This window comes from Chelonia mydas, chromosome 2, assembly GCF_015237465.2.
Source record: "Chelonia mydas isolate rCheMyd1 chromosome 2, rCheMyd1.pri.v2, whole genome shotgun sequence".
In the NCBI taxonomy this organism is placed as follows: Eukaryota; Metazoa; Chordata; order Testudines; family Cheloniidae; genus Chelonia; species Chelonia mydas.
Window position 1 is genome coordinate 220,594,445 of NC_057850.1, and position 16,815 is coordinate 220,611,259.

The window sequence follows — 16,815 nt, forward strand, 5'->3', positions numbered from 1 at the left end:
GGAGTTTTCTCCTCCCTAGCTTTCTGCATAACAAACTCTTTAAAAGTAAATTGGAAAAGTAAAAAGTAAAAAGGAAATGAATAATAATGGATTTTGTTTTAGCATCAAGGGCAAGTTTAGAGGTAAGGTTTCTGTGCCCTTTCTATATCAAAGGCACAATCCTCCAGGAAATCCAGTATCTCTGCAAGGAGCCCCTTCTACGAACCTCACCATTCTCAAATTAGTACACTATGATCACTTTTTAGGACTTCAGTGCTTTCAGGGAATTGATAACATTCTGCTAAATCTGAGTCTACATACCTCCTATTTGATCTATTTGAAGAATCAATAGATGCAATTGGAGCTTGTATTGTCAACATGGTGGATTTAATTTCAATTGTGTCATCTCCAATCCTTTTAAATAGGGCCATAACAGCTCCACTCTCCTCTTCGGCAGCCATTTTGTCCAAGGGGGAGGGAGACAGTCTCGTCCTTTTTCAATCTTTTGCTACCCTGAAGCTCGCAAACAGCTTAGTTGTGTCTGATGGCAGTTAGGAGGTGTGGGAGTAGATGGGTGGTAAAGAGGGCCAGGTGGAGCCAGATTTTGCAGGACGGCTCAGGAGCAAAAGGGAACTGTGCCTTCATGTTCCATAGAACCACCAGGAATCCTCTGAGAGCGTTTACCTTGGTGTGCTTAAGAAAACAAACTGGTGGAAGCAAGAACCTGTCCACTTATAAGACAACTGCTAATTTCCCTCATTTACTTCAATCAGACTAAAAATGATACCTTCAAAATGAAAAGTGCAATTAAACGTTCTTTATCACTAGAACAGACATCTTCATTTTTAGTGCAGAGCCACCCAATTATAAAAGCCATGACTGACTGATGCAGTGACAGCAAGATGACCTCACAAGAAAAGGTAAATAAGCATCTTCTTCTTGACTTAGTACACTTATGAATTAGAGGGAATATGAAATTCACTGCTTCATAGTATTATCATTTCACTGGATGTGCTGTACACATCTAGAATTTCTATCACTGTATCTTAACCACCTAGAAATCCACTTCTTATACAGTTCACAATGTTTAAAAACCATCACTGAACAAGAACACAATTTTTGAAGTTGCAGTCACCAATAAAATATTTTGAAATATTAAGTAAATTAAAGTAATTGAAAATGTTATTTCACCACCACCACGTGGTCTTCTGGGAAAACTGCGGAGACAAGTCAGCCAGAGACTCCATCTACTCTACCCAGAAATAGCCAATGCAAGGACTGCTGTACTCGAGGGTTTGTAACGGGACTGCTCAGTGCAACAAAAATACCACCACTCACGGACTGCAGGCTGGGAACTTGCTGCTTTATTCAACTGCACCACAACCAAGTGTTTGGTGGTGGACGGCGTGAGAGGGGGTACCCTCACTGACAACACAGGAAGGAGGGAGGGGTATAGCATGGCTCCATCCCCAATATTCTGCGTAATGCAGTTAACCCCACGATGACCACTTTACTATAAAAAACGGCAGGTAAAAGGGGGCTCCCCAGACAGGGCTACCCTCCTCACCCACAGGGAATGACCAAGAACTGTTTAGTGCTTACAGAGTTGGAAGGTGTAAAAAAGTGTTGTTTTACATATCAAATATGCTCAGTTTATAAATCATTGAGAAATAGCTGAGAAACACACAAAATGATATTTTAATGTTCTCTCTCAGCGTAGAATTGCACTTTCAGGCATCTCATGACTCAGACCAACATTTTTTCTAACAATATTCATTGAAAAGCACTGTTTACACTTTAACATGAACTTAATCTGTACATAGCACAAACTAGTAATTCCAATTCCTACTAGGAAGCAGTTTGTCTCAAGAAGTCACCATTGCACAGCTAGCTTGACTAGGTTTGCCAACTTTCTAATCGCACAAAACCAAACATCCTTGCCCTGCCTGCCCCAAGGCTCTACCCCACCTCTTCTCCAAGGCCCTACCCCCGCTCACTCCATCCCCACCCTCCCTCCATCGCTCGCTCTCCCCCACCCTCACTCACTTTCCCTGGGCTGGGACAGGGGGTTAGGGTGAAGGAGGGGATTCAGAGTGTGGGCTCTGGGAGGAAGTTTAGGTGCGTGAGGGGGCTCAGGGCTGGGGCAGGGTGTTGGGAGGGAGGGAATGCAGCCTCTGGGTAGCACTTATCTCAGGCAGCTCCCATAAGCGACAGTATGTCCCTGCGGCTCCTAGGTGGATGTAGAGCCAGGCAGCTCTGAGTGCTGCCCTCTCCCACAGGTACCGCCCCCGCTGCAGGGCCGGTGCTCAGGGCAAGGGGCACGCATGGAACCCTCATGGCCACCCCTGCACCTAGGAGTCGGACATGCCAGCCACTTCTGGGAGCTGCGCAGAGCCAGGGAGCCTGCCTTAGCCCCGCTTCACCACCAACCGGACTTTTAGCGGCCCGGTCAGATGCCAGGGTCCCTTTTTGACTGGGCGTTCCAATCAAAAACGAGATGCCTGGCAACCTTAAGTGTGACTCATAGTCATGATTCATTTTATGAGAACCAGAGACCCTTTCTTTACTTATAGAAAGGTTCTACTGTCCTTCAGATAGCGTAAACACTTATTTCACTTCTGCAAAAATATGGCTGTCTCTTTGTAGCATGAAGACTCAATACTTTCACAGGTCCTTTTACATTTATTCAATACATCCTTGTTATACACAACTGCAGGAGTGCTTACAGTGTCTCTATCTTCTTCTTCTTCTCCAAGGACGGGTGTGGGAGGAGGGAAGAGAGAGGTTTATGCCCCTTCCACACAAAGGGTGGTTGGTAGGAGAGCCCAGGCCCTCCGCCTCCACCAGATGCCAACCCAAGGCCCTACAAGAGGCAATAATAGCAAACACTCTGGAATACTTTGGGGCTGCCTTCCTGGGCCACTTCCTACTACTTTCTTCTCACAGGGCCTCAAAGTATTTCCCTTAAACTCCAATGGAAAATAATAAAACAACTGAATTTTCAGCCCAGTTCAGCTCAGCTAGTAGCCTCATTTCTTGCACACTAGCCTCAGCTGCACACTGATCCAAGTTCCTGGGCTGCACCCCACTCAGGGTCTGTCACACTCTCCCTCTATCCACGGTTTCAGGCAAGCAACAGTCCCTGATAAACCCCTGACTATAGTCAGGCTCCCTGCACAGGACTCAACCCTGAGCCCAAAAAAGAAAGTTTGCAGCTACCTCTCACCTGGATCTCCACCCTGGACCTTCTCCTGCTGCTTACTAGCCCTTCCCTTGCAATAAGGACTTCTTTGTGCCCTTGCTCAGGAGTTCTCAGGATAGATTTGTTTTCCTATTCTGAGCTGTCTGGCTCCCTTTTAAAAGCTTCTCCTCCAGCTAGAGAAGACTGCAGGTGCAGAGAAGCGGGATCTCCTGGGCCCAGAACTGCTCCTAAAACCCTCCTGTCCCAATACGGGTTTATACACGCAGTCACAATCACATGACCACTACATGGAAAGCAAATAATGAAACTTTGAACTATTCAATATCTATTTAGAACAGGGATTTCCCACATGGAAATTGCAGCTCTGTAGGATAACTTTTGGGATGTTCATTAGGCATGAGACTAGCCAGGGACATTCGAGACTTGGATTGTACTGATGACACAAACATTCAAAACAAACTGAAAATCCTTTTGCACACACACTTCACAGAAAAACTTCTAGTATTAGTTCTCCTGATCTGGTTGCATGTACTAGCTGCCTTATCTTCTCTGACACTCCAAAGATGGGTTCTAGAGCAAGTGACATGATGTGATTACTAGCAACCTGACATTGATAGAAACATAACTATACCGCAGTTTTCCATCAGCAAAACTTAAAACACTTGGTTTCCATTTAAACTTTGAGCATAAATTCACTGAGCATAGTGCACACTCCATTGTTTTAGTTTTTTTTTTTAAAAAAAAAAGAGGGTATAACAACTGGAAAATAGAGAATTATTAATGTACCTTTCAGACGATGACTTAAAATCTGTTCCAAAATGGCTGCAAAATTATTAAATTCAGGAGAAGAATCATCAATAGTCTCAAAACAGGAACGATCAATCAGAGTCTTCACAGAGAACCTAGAACAGAAGAAAAGGATATCAATTTTATAGATCCTTTTGTTCCTCTATACCAGATGGCATAATGTATTTTATTAAAACAGGAAAGTGATCAAGATGTTCAAGTTATAACATATATGGTTCTCATTTACCTAAAATACAAGAAGTAACCTAGAAAATATTGTAAATCATCACTTCTAGCTTTCATAGAATTGTATTGTAAATCATCGCTGCTAAAGCTTTCATAGATTCAGATTCCAAGGCCAGAAGGGACCAGTGTGATCAACTAGTCTGGCCTCTTGTATAACACAGGACATAGAACTTACCCAAAATAGCCCCAGAGCAAATATTTTAGGGAAAAAAAATCAAATTATGATTTAAAAGTGGTCAGTAAGGGAGAATCCACAACAACCCCTGGTAAATTATCCCAATGGTTAATTATCTTCATTGTTAAACTGAAAATGGAAATAAGGTGTAAATTTGTGTCTAGATTCAACATCCAACCAATGGATCAGATTATACATTTCTTTGCTAGACTGAAGAATCTATTATTACATATTCATTTCCCATGTAGATACCTATAAATTGTAATCAATTTGCCCATTAACCTTTTCTTTGTTAAGATAAATAGATAGAGCTCTGAGTCTATTTCTAATCCTTTAGTCATTCTCATGGCTCCTTTGAACACTCCACAATTCAAGAATGATATTGATAAATTGGAGACACCAGAACTGGACACAATATTCCAGCAGCAGTTGTATTAGTGCCAAATGCAGAGGCAGAAGAACGTCTCTACTCCTACTCAAGATTCTCCCATTTATGCATCCAATTGCATTAACTTTTTTGGCCGCAGCATCACACTGAGAACTCAGCTGATTATCTACCATAACCCCCAAATCTTTTTCAGACTAATGGCCTTCCAAGATAAAATACCCCATGATGTAAGCATGGCCTACATTCTCTGTTCATCGCTGTATACATTTACTAGGGCTGTCAAGCGATTTAAAAAAATTGCTATTAATTGCACTGTGAAACAATAACTGAATACCATTTATTTAAAATATTTTTGGATGTTTTCTATGTTTTCAAATATACTGATTTCAAGTACAACACAGAATACAAAGTCTACAGTGCTCACTTTATATTTATTTTGATTACAAGCATTTGCATTGTAAAAAAACAAAACAGTATTTTTCAATTCACCTAATACAAGTACTGTAGCGCAATCTCTTTATCATGAAAGTTGAACTTACAAATGTAGAATTATGTAAAAAAAAAAAAAACCTGCATTCAAAAATAAAACAATGTAAATTTTTAGAGCCTGCAAGCCCAACTTCTTGTTCAGCCAAGCACTAAGACAAATAAGTTTGTTTACATTTGCAGGAGATAATGCTGCCCGCTTCCTGTTTACAATGTCACCTGAAATCGAGAACAGGCATTCTCATGGCACTGTTGTAGCCGGAGTCGCAAGATATTTAAGTGCCAGATGCAATAAAGATTCATATGTCTCTTCATGCTTCAACCACCATTCCAGGGGACACGCATCCATGATGACGATGACTGACTCTGCTCGATAACAATCCAAAGCAGAGAGGACCGACGCCTGTTCGTTTTCCATCATTTGAGTCAGATGCCACCAGCAGAAAGTTGATTTTCTTCTTTGGTGGTTCAGGTTCTGTAATTTCCCCATTGGAGTGTTGCTCTTTTAAGACCTCTGAAAGCATGCTCTACACCTCATCCCTCTCAGATTTTGGAAGGCACTTCAGATTGTTAAACGCTGGGTCGAGTGCTGTAGCTATCTTTAGAAATCTCACACTGGAACCTTCTTTGTGTTTGGTCAAATCTGCAATGAAAGTGTTCTTAAAATGAACAACTTGTGCTGGGTGATCACCCAAGACGGCTATAACATGAAATATATAGCAGAATGCAGGTAAAACAGAGCAGGGGACATACAATTCTCCCCCAAGGAGTTCAGTCACAAATTTAAATTAATGCTTTTTTTTTTTTTTTAAACGAGCATCATCAGCATGGAAGCATATCCTCTGGAATGGTGGCCAAAGCATGAAAGGACATACGAATGTTTTGCATATTTGGCGCCTAAGTACCTACCTTGCAATGCCAGCTACAAAAGTGCCATGCAAATTACTGTTCTCACTTTCTAGTGACATTATAAATAAGAGGGCAGCATTATCTCCTGTAAATGTAAACAAACTTATTTGTCTTAGCACTTGGCTGAACAAGAAGTAGAACTGAGTGGACTTGTAGGCACTGATGTTTTAAACGATTGTTTTTGAATACAGTTATGTAACAAAAAAAACAAAAATCTACATTTGTAAGTTTCACTTTCACGACAATTACATTATAGTACTTGTATGATGTGAACTGAAAAATACTATCTCTTTTGTTTATTATTTTTATAGTGCAAATATTTGTAATAAAAAATATACACTTTGATTTCAATTACAACACAGAATACATATGAAAATGTAGAAAAAATCCAAAATATTTAATAAATTTCAACTGGTATTCTACAGTTGAACAGTGCGATTAAAACTGCGATTAATTGCAATTCATTTTTTTTAGTTAATCACGTGAGTTAACTGCGATTAATCGACAGCCCTAACATTTACATTAAACCATATTAAAATGCATAGTCTTTGCTTGCGCCCAGTTTACCAAACGATGCAGATCGCTCTGAATCAGTGACTTGTCCGCTTCTTTATTCACTACTCCCCCAATTTGGGTGTCATCTTCAAACATAATCAGCAATGATTTAATGTTTTTTTCTAAGTCATGGATAAAAATGTTAAATAGCATAGGGTAAAGAACTGATTATTGATGGACTCCACTGGAAGAGGCACCCACTTGATCATGATTCCCTATTTACAATTATATTTTGAGACCTATTAATTAGCCAATTTTTAATCTATTTAGTGTGTGCCATGTTAAAAAAAAACTAGAATATAATTATCAAAATATCATATGGTATCAAGTCAGGCACCTAACAGAAGTCTATTACATCAACACTATTACATTTATCACCCAAACTTGATACCATTATAAGTTTGACAGGATCTATTTTCAATAAACCCACGTCAATTTGCATTAATTACCCTCCTTTAAATCTTTATTAATCGAGTCCCACATCAGCTGTTCCATTATCTTGCCCAGGATTGATGTCAGGCTGACAGGCCTATAATTACCTGGATCATCCTGTTTATCCTTTTTAAAAACTGACACAACATCACCTTTTGTCCAGTCTCCTGGAACTTCCCCAGTGCACCAAGACTTATTGAAAATCAACATTAATGATCTAGCGAGCTCCTCAGCCAGCTCTTTTAAAACTCATGGATGCAAATTATCTGGACCTGCTGCTTTAAAAATGTCTAACTTCAGTAGCTTCTGTTTAACATCATCCAAAGATACCAGTGGAAGGAAAAAGTGTTATCAACCCCATATGATGAGACTGTATCATCTGTTTTTTCCCCAGAGACAGGACATGAATGTTTATTCAACACTTCTGCCTTTTCATTGATAATTCTACCATTTCCATCTAGTAATGGACCAATACCATTACCAGGATTCCTTTTGTTCCTAATATATTAAAACAAAAAAACCTCCTCCTTATTTTCCTTAACACTGCTGGCCATAGATTTCGCATTGTCCCCCTTTTCTTCCCTTATCAGTTTTCTACAATTCCTAACTTCATTACTATCAACTTCCGCTTTCATTTGTTTTTATGTAAATGTATTTATTTATTATAGCTGTGTTCACTTCCCCTCCAAACCAGGTCAGTTTTTAAACCAACACAGCCTTCTTCCTTGATTGTGGCTTTTTGGCCATGTAATAAGGTGTTCTTAAAATGATTACCAATTATAATTCACATTTTTCTGATTAAGTTCTTCCTCCCAGCTGATTTGGCTTAAATTGTTTTCAGCTTTGTGAAACTGGCCCTAATACAGCACCAAGTATATTACTGATCTGGACTTGATTGTGCTTGCACATTATAAATGTGATCAAGTCATGACCACATGTACCTAAGCAACCTTTAATTTTTCATTCTGTGATCAGCTTTTCTTTAGCTGTTAAGAAAGGGTCTAAATCAATTCCCTCTTGTTGGCTGTAACACTTTGAGAGTTAGAAAACTGTCATCTCTAATGTTTAGAAATTCCAAGGATGTTTTAGTACTTGCAACATGAGACCTCCATCATGTGTCACTCAAAGTGAAGTCCCATAATCATGCAGCTTTTTTCCCTACATAGTATAGTCAGTCACTTAAGCTGGAGTCATTCTGTTCCCTAGTGTGATTTTGTGGTCTGTAGCAGGCACGAATACACACCCCATCTTGTGCCATGTTTGTCTGAACATTGATCTGGAATATTAAGTCTGGTTTTCCTAGTTTTGCTGAAGGACCTTTTGGAAGTCTCAAACACATTGATTGTGAATTCTTACAGATCAGTTCAAACGGCAGGGATGTCAAATATTTAACAGAGACATCCTTTTTCCAATCTGTTCTTCTCAGGAAAGAGACTGTACCCATGTCTAGCACAATAGAGCCAATAACATTTGTTGGGGACTGTAGACACCACCAGAACACAAGCAATTACAATACTAATTTACCAAACCAAAAAGGAAATTATGAATTATAAATTTTACACTGCCCCAAGGCAATTTAAAAAAATTCCATTAAGTAAAACATCTGGCCCTGGTAATTTCTCTCATTAATATTTATAGCCCTCTCAAATGTTCTCCAAATAACTGGAGAAACTTTTCAGCAACATTTGGGATAGTCAAAGTAGGCTGGTGAAATGTGTTTTGTAGACATCCATCTCACTGCTTGACTTAGGCCTGGAGCATCGTTGCTCAGAATCTCGATCCTTTTCACATCCTTGAACAAGTCCCTCACATCTTCATCCTCACCCCTGGCACCCCCAGTAGACCAGGGTTTGTGAAGGGATTCTCAGAAGTCAGACCAGGTTCCTCCTCGGTTCCCTTACTGGGAGAAAATTCCCCCAGTCTGATCAGAAGTTTCTAGAGCTGCTTTATGCCACCTCAATCCCTTAACTCACCCTACAGGGACTAGGGTGGGGGTGAGAATCTGACCATCTGACTCCGGTTTAGTCTATATCCATCCATGGTATCTGCTTTAGACTCAGTATTCTCCAAAAGAGGACTTTAGAGTTTGAGAATTTTCTTAGGCAAATAAACAGTTTTCAGAAGTCAGTCTGTTGACCCTCCCTTCAAGGGCAACCTAAGGATCCTAGTTGCTGAAATCTACATTTCTGCTGGGAAAAAAAAGGAAGAGATGCCTATTTAAAATTCATCCTTTCACCTTGTATTCCATTGGATTTCCTTAGCAAGACACCAGTCATCTCGCTCATACAATCAGCCTAACTGAGCAGAGGACCAGCTCCCACAATAACGTGTGTGCGTATGCATGTGCCACACTTCCACTGGATTTCATGAGCAACACAGATAACCCATGCCCCCAGACTAATTGCGACAGATCACCATCAATAGCTAGAATCTGCAGGAAAGCTAAGCCTGAATCTCTCTTCTGAAGGTTCCTCTGTGAGGATGAGAGTGTTCTTAGTAGTTTATACCACTAGCCAACCAGCAGACAATTCAAATGGCTGTAATCTCACAGAAAAAGGTCAGTATTAAGGGAGAAAAGTATTCCAAACATGGCATAGCTATACCACCACTGCAACAGTCCCTAGCTGCACACAATGTCCTTTAAGAAAGAGAATGTTCCCAAACACCAGTGCTTCTGTACAGCTCTTCTAGTATCCTAGGATTTCAACCGTTGAGGACATCATTCTCTTCCTTCAGAGTAATCATGGACTGGGCCAGCAATAAATAGATGTAGATGTGGTTGCATTTTCCAACCTGCAGAAGACCTTCTGAGTCCTTATTAAGATGTTTAAGTCAGACGGAGACCTAGAAGATTATCGCCATCTTTTCCTTGCAACCTCTTCTATCCTTGCAGCAGGAGGAGAAGGAATTTTTCCCAAATTTCTTAACTCAACTGCAGCAGGGCTCAGGAACCTTATTTGGGATATATCCAGGCCAAGAGGTTTAAGTTAATAATGCCTCATCAAGAGAAGATTCTAAGTTTAGAGATTATTTTAATAACACGGAAGGAAGCCGCTATATGTGTTTCTAATTGTGATGTTTTTGCTGCTACATTATTATTCTTCACTTTCAGGCCTTTTGAAAGGTGATAAACAACCAGAATAAAAAGTCGGGTGAACTAGTACATACACACTGTACAAATTTTCCTCTGTTCTTAAGTGATCTGAAGCCACACAAAACACTGCCACGTTCCTGTTACATCAGTATTTTGACTTTATACGGAGAGCTGACATGTTGAGATTCTGTAACCCATGAAACATGATTTACCATGAGGTATTACAGGACAATTCAGGATCAATGTTACCAAGTTTCAATATTTCTGATGCACATAGTACAAATGAAAATAGAGTAATGCCTTGGCTACTAACAGCAAACTGAGGAAGTCCTGCATCAAAGCTACTTATCTCGGGCTGAAAAGCACAGATGGCTTAATTTTTCATAGGACAACTCTGTCTATACTGGACAAACAGGGTTTGAGTTATGATCCTCACTTCAAGGCTTCTGAGTATTGGGGGGGCGGTCCAGCTTTGTGAGGCAGCTCTGAGCGAAGATAACATAGCAAAAGTTCAATGCCTTGACTATCAGGATTGAAGCAGCTAAAATTGATGGTACCTAGCAAGGAGGCATGACAAACAATGATTATTCTATTTAACATATGCAGTGTTGTTGTAGCCATGTCAGACCCAGGGTATTAGAGAGACAAGGTGGAGGACCAACTTCTGTTGGTGTGAGAGAGAAGATTTCGAGCTACAGAGCTCTTTTCCAGGTCTCATTACTTCAGCCACTTGTGTCTCTATTCTATTTAATAATAGAACAGATCTCACCTTGGAAACACAAGCACCATGGAGCAGTACATCCCCACTGTCATTTGCCTTACATGCAATAGCATTAATTCTGTTTATGCAGAAGCACTGTTACATCAACTCCTGTACATGGAGTTTCAGTTTTGTGATGCAATTCTGCTCAAGAGTCACCGTCTTGAGCTCTGAAGCATCAAAGCTACTTGCACCAATGTGTGGAAATGCAACGGTATCTCGAAACATTTTCACAAGAAATTGGAATTCATGCACCTTATTGCTTATAGTTGAGGCTCTACGCCAATGCCACTTACCTTGAACTCCATGGTCTTGAAGTATCTTTCAATGAAAGGTGGTTCTATGTTGACATGTGGACTTTAGATCCAATGGTAGTTCATTGCTGATGTTCCTGTCTGCATTGAAACCTCTCTCTAGAAAGCAGAGATGTAAGGCTGCACTTTGGATGCCAGCTAGGCATCTGCTTTAAGACAAACATCTTCAAAGCACTCCAAGCATCTCACTGTAATATACTTGGAATCCTCAGCAGATACCATTTCAGGGTCTCAATGCACCATGTGTCCAAGAGCTGATCAACTTTGACACGTGGCCTTCACATTCAAAAGAGGAATCTATACATATATCCCAAACCTTAATGCTTTTCTTTGTGGAACCTCTAACAAGAGGAAGTATATGGCCACACTATGTATACTGAATCAAACATCTACACTGAGTCAGATACCTTTAGAACAGTGGTTCCCAAACTTGTTCCGCCACTTGTGTGGGGAAAGCCCCTGGCGGGCTGGGCCGGTTTGTTTACCTGCTGTGGCTGCGGTTCGCCGCTCCAGGCCAATGGGAGCTGCTAGAAGCGGCAAGGGCCAAGGGATGTACTGGCCACCGCTTCCAGCAGCTCCCATTGGCCTGGAGCAGCGAACCGCAGCCACTGGCAGCCGCAATCGGCCGAACCTGCGGATGCGGCAGGTAAAGAAACCTGCCCGGCCCGCCAGGGGCTTTCCCTGCACAAGCGGCGGAACAAGTTTGGGAACCACTGCTTTAGAATAATCTAAGCAAGCAAACAGGAGCCTAATTTTTGAAGGTCCCCTCCAGAGAGTTTGAGTAATGTGTCCGGGATAGGGAGAGAGACCCAATATAATCCTGTAAGACTCTTCACCTCTGAATATCACTTGTGTTCTTATCTCAAATCTATAAATGGAAGATAAAAAACAGAAGACAATCTCTACCTTATAAGGGAAAGTCGATAACGTTTGTCAAAGAACTTAATGCTTCCAGCTGAGCGTCAAGGCTGTGAAATCTCAACACACACTGAGACAATATTACCAGCAAAGCATTGAGGCGATTAACAGATCTCCAAATTTTAAACACACTTAACATTATGATGGTTTTTAATATTTAAGTTGTCTCCCCACCAATCTTTTCAATGTATCTGAAACAAACTGTCCCTTGGAAAACTTTAAATGTTCAGAACTATACGCATACGCCACTACAAGTAGCGGGGCTAACTTTTACAGCAGGAGGCTGGAGAAACCTAAAGACTCCTCTGTCTGAAAATTCTCAGACCAACCCTATGCACCCTATTGTGATCATGGTACAGAGGAGTCAGCCTGTTTGGGGAAGGAATTGTTTTCATGGGCCTACACAAAAATGTGAGGGTCAACAGTTAATTTTCTTATATGAAAATAATGTGACAGTACTGTCTTATCTGACTGTGAGCCTGCAGGTGTCATAAATATCTACAATATTAAAAATCAGATTTTAAAAGTCTCTAAATGACCATATAATCCCTCTATATTCTGTGTCATTTAGTTAATGAAGAACAAGCATAAAAAAACTGGCACTAAAAGGAGCAAGTAAAAATCCAAATAATGCAGATGACACTTTAAAAAGAGCTACTGAAGAAATACTAAAGATTTTGCAGAATGATAATTTGAAGAACTCTTCTCTGGTAATCATAAGAGAAGGCTGCAGATGACAATGCAGAAGAATTTCTTCCTTGCAGCTTCTGAGCTGCAGTTGTAAAAAAAGGGGTACTTTCCACATCTGATTCAATCATCTCAAGGTACATTAAGGGCACCATTTATACCAACAGTAGTTCTGATGGTCTCAAACATATTACAATCAGCTGCCTGATTTGCTGCTTTGTAGTTTTTAGTGTACGCCTACTAAAGAATACTCTATAATATCAGAAAGGCTTAATAATTGCAGATGGGTTTTGATTATTTCCATAAAACTACTCCTTGCCTTTTTCTTTTAAAAAGCTCAAAAGGATAGAAACAATCAAGAACATATACCAGCTTTAATAGTGAACACACACTCCTCTCCCCCAAGATTTAAAGCTTGTGGAAAATGTTAATTTTTAGGGTTGGTGAGAAAGACAGCAGAATGTTATTCTAGCTGTAAACATTTTGTTATTTTAGAGAGTGTCTATAGGAAGGTAGGAATCACTCATTCACATATGCTGCTGTTGCTGACAATTTATATTGCCTCAGTTTTCTAAGATTTCTTTCTCTAAATTAGGGTCACTTTTGACTGTCTCACAGATACATTAAATATCAGAGCCAAAGAAAACCATTCTCCAGTGAAGAGTAGGATATTTTCCATCATAATAGGAAAGATGAGGTCTAAGCCATCACATACCACAAAGAATGTAAGCTTTGATCTTTTTAAAAAAAGTTTTTCTAGCATTTATGGTTCCAATAGTAACCAGTGAACTTCAATCCTAAGTTTATGAGCAGGCAAGCAATGTCAGCACCTCTGCAGCTTTCCCAACAGCCAAGTGGAATTGACAAGATGGGAGAATTTCATTTCTACCATTTGAGACCCGATGGGCAACCACAAAACTGACTAGTTTCTTACCCACTTTATTCAGTTATTGCATCTAGCTTTTCCAAGCAGCACTAGAGGGAAGCACAAAAAAGACAGGCTACTGGAGAAGTAGAGTAGTGGAGCCCTCCCTGAAGCCTGGATGCTGGGATCTGAGGGAGAGAACATGTTCTTCCCTTTCAGTAGCTAGGATGATGTGGGTTGGTTCAAGTCTGTAACCCATCTACTAAGCTACAGCCAGTATGTAAGAAGGAATTCCACAAGCAGGATCTAAGGACTATACCCTGATGGGAAGGGGAAGGCGCCAAGAAACAAATTAGCTTTTCCTAAGGAAGTTACCACTGGACCACACTAGTAAGGATACAAGCCTCATGTCATGTTATCTAGTAGGTGTCACTTGTCAATCCCTGTGTGAAAGCTTCAATTTGTAAAAGTTATAATATAGATAGAGAAAAATATTTGTATATTATAAAGATATTACAGTTAAATATCTGTTCAGTATTTTTAAATATACTTATTTTCAATTAATTAAAAGTCATTACATGGCATTTTAGTCAATATTCAAATTAATCTATTTGTTGGCTCTACATTATATTGGAATTGGGCTAGGAATTCACATTCAAAAGCATTTTTGTACTTTTTACTCAAGGTTTCCTATGATTTAATAGGTAATAATTCACGTGTGGAAAAAATAAGCTACACATTGCTATGCTATTTGCTATGCTATGCAGTTTGTAAATTAATTTCAATTCAGCAGTCTCTCATTGGAGTCCGTTTTTGAAGTTTTTTTGTTGAAGAATTGCCACTTTTAGGTCTGTAATTGAGTGACCAGAGAGATTGAAGTGTTCTCCAACTGGTTTTTGAATGTTACAATTCTTGACGTCTGATTTGTGTCCATTTATTCTTTTACGTAGAGACTGTCCAGTTTGGCCAGTGTACATGGCAAACGGGCATTTACAGACCTAATAGTGGCAATTCTTCAACAAAAAAACTTCATAAACAGACTCCAAGGAGAGACTGCTGAATTGGAATTAATTTGAAAACTGGATACAATTAACTTAGCCTTGAATAAAGACTGGGAGTGGAAGGGTCATTACACAAAGTAAAACTATTTCTCCTTGTTTATTTCCTCTCCTACTGTTCTTGTAAAGTGCTGGAAATGGCCCACCTTGATTATCACTACAAAAGGCTCTCCCCCGCTCTCCTGCTGGTAATAGTTCACCTTTCCTGGTCACCCTTGTTACAGTCTGTATGATAATACCCATTTTATATACAATCTCCCCACCATATTTTCCACTGAATGCATCTGATGAAGTGAGCTGTAGTTCACGAAAGCTTATGCTCTAATAAATTTGTTAGTCTCTAAGGTGCCACAAGTACTCTTTTTCTTTTTGTGGATACAGACTAACACGGCTGCTACTCTGAAACCTGTCACAACATATAAGATACCACATGAGGAAAGCCTAAATGAAGACAAGACTTGAATTAAACATCCTTAAAAGTTTAGAAACCATCTTGGTTCTTGCTTCAACTGTCGTGAACATACACAGAACTGACAAATATTCACATTGTACAGCAAAATCTCTAACAAGCACATTTTGCCAAAAAACAAACCTATTTGTCTCAAGCTACCAGTCTGAACTAGTCCCAATATTTTGTTTAAATAGCCTTAACTTTATAGTCAGGTAAATACACACACCGCCTTGTCAAAGCGAAGAAGAATAAAGCCAGCAAGCAATTTAGGCCGGGTCCTTGGGAGGCTGCTAAACAGCCATTTTTTAAAGGCGCTGAGTCAGGAGGCAGACTCCCATCCTTCGTTTTTAATCCTACTGCAGCCCCAAAGCCAGGCAACCCCCCCGTACCGAGGACGGGCGCACAGCCTGCCGTCCTGCCAGGGGCCACCAAAGCCACCACGGGTCAGGCCACGCGCAGACTCCCCCTCTCAGCCCCGCGGACACGCTGCCCAGGGCGACGGCGACCAGCCAGCTGCGCGCCCAGGGGCTGGGATCCAGAGGGCGGAGCAGGGGATTCACCTGCCCAAGGCGGGGCGCGGGGGTGGAAAGCGATTTCAGCCGCGCCGACGGAGGCGGGCACAGCCCGGCGCTGGGGGCAGCGAAGGAGGGGAACTCGCCTCCCCAGAGGGCGGGCACGAGACAGAGGCAGAGCGGGGAGGAGCCGCGGGGCTGGGGAGTCACCTGCAGACGGTGATCAGGTTCCTCCTCTCCACCGCCGCGTTGCGGGACTGGACGCTCTTCCTACGGGCCGAGACGTTCAGCCCCCCCAGGCTCAGGGAAGCCATCGCCGCGGGCGGCAGGTGGAGCCACAGGGGCTGGCGCGGAGCCTTTGTTCCCGGCCTCCTGCTCTCCGGGCTGCCACCGCCGCCACCCCAGGGGAGGACGAGGCCCCCGTGTCTCCCCCTCCTGGTGCCGGTGTCTGAGCGGCAGGTGCTGCTGCGCATCCGGCCGGCACAGGCAGGGAGGGAGCCGGGGTCCCCCGCCCTCGGCAGCCGGAGCAACCGCGGCGCCTTTGAGTCGCAGCTGCCAGGACCGCAGAGCACCGGCTCCGCCAGCCAATCAAAAGGCAGGAGGGGGCGGGGCACAGGGCGGCAGATGCTTTAAAGGGGCGCGTGCTCTTAAGAGAGCCAACTGTCAAGTGCGCGAAGAGGCGGCTTGGGGCGCGTGGGGAATTAGGCGAGGAGGCGGGGCCGGGACACCGCGGGGGCGGGACGTCGGTAGGAGGGAGGTGCGGGCTATGAGGGGCATCTGCTAGCAGAGAGTAGGGTGGAGAGGCGGGGGGTAGGCCATGGAGGGAGGGAAGCTGTAGGCAAAGACCCACATGCACATCCCAGGTGTGAAATATGAAATTCCTCACTGGCTCTCACCAGCCTTGAGGTCCTAGGAGCTGCCCTTGCAGGTGGTGGTTTAATTGCCCAGCTGCTGCTGAGGCAGAGGATATGCCAGGGCACACTGTCCCAATCTGGACC

General features: G+C 42.0%; 1 protein-coding gene across 5 annotated transcripts in view; it reads right to left on the reverse strand.

Annotated features, from left to right (window-relative positions):
- The window catches only part of RUNDC3B (RUN domain containing 3B), a 145,555-nt gene extending 129,122 nt beyond the window's left edge, over positions 1–16,433 (reverse strand). For 2 of the 5 annotated variants that reach the window (XM_043541260.1, XM_037890754.2), the window contains exons 1-2: positions 16,028–16,422; positions 3,968–4,083 (exon numbers count right to left, since the gene is read on the reverse strand). In XM_043541260.1, coding sequence (XP_043397195.1) covers positions 3,968–4,083; positions 16,028–16,290 — 379 coding nt within the window. In that variant the 5' untranslated portion in view covers positions 16,291–16,422. Of the gene's footprint in view, positions 1–3,967; positions 4,084–16,027 lie in introns of all 5 variants that reach the window. The other 3 variants (XM_037890751.2, XM_037890753.2, XM_043541259.1) reach the window with 3 other exon arrangements.
- Positions 16,434–16,815: the final 382 nt, after the last annotated feature.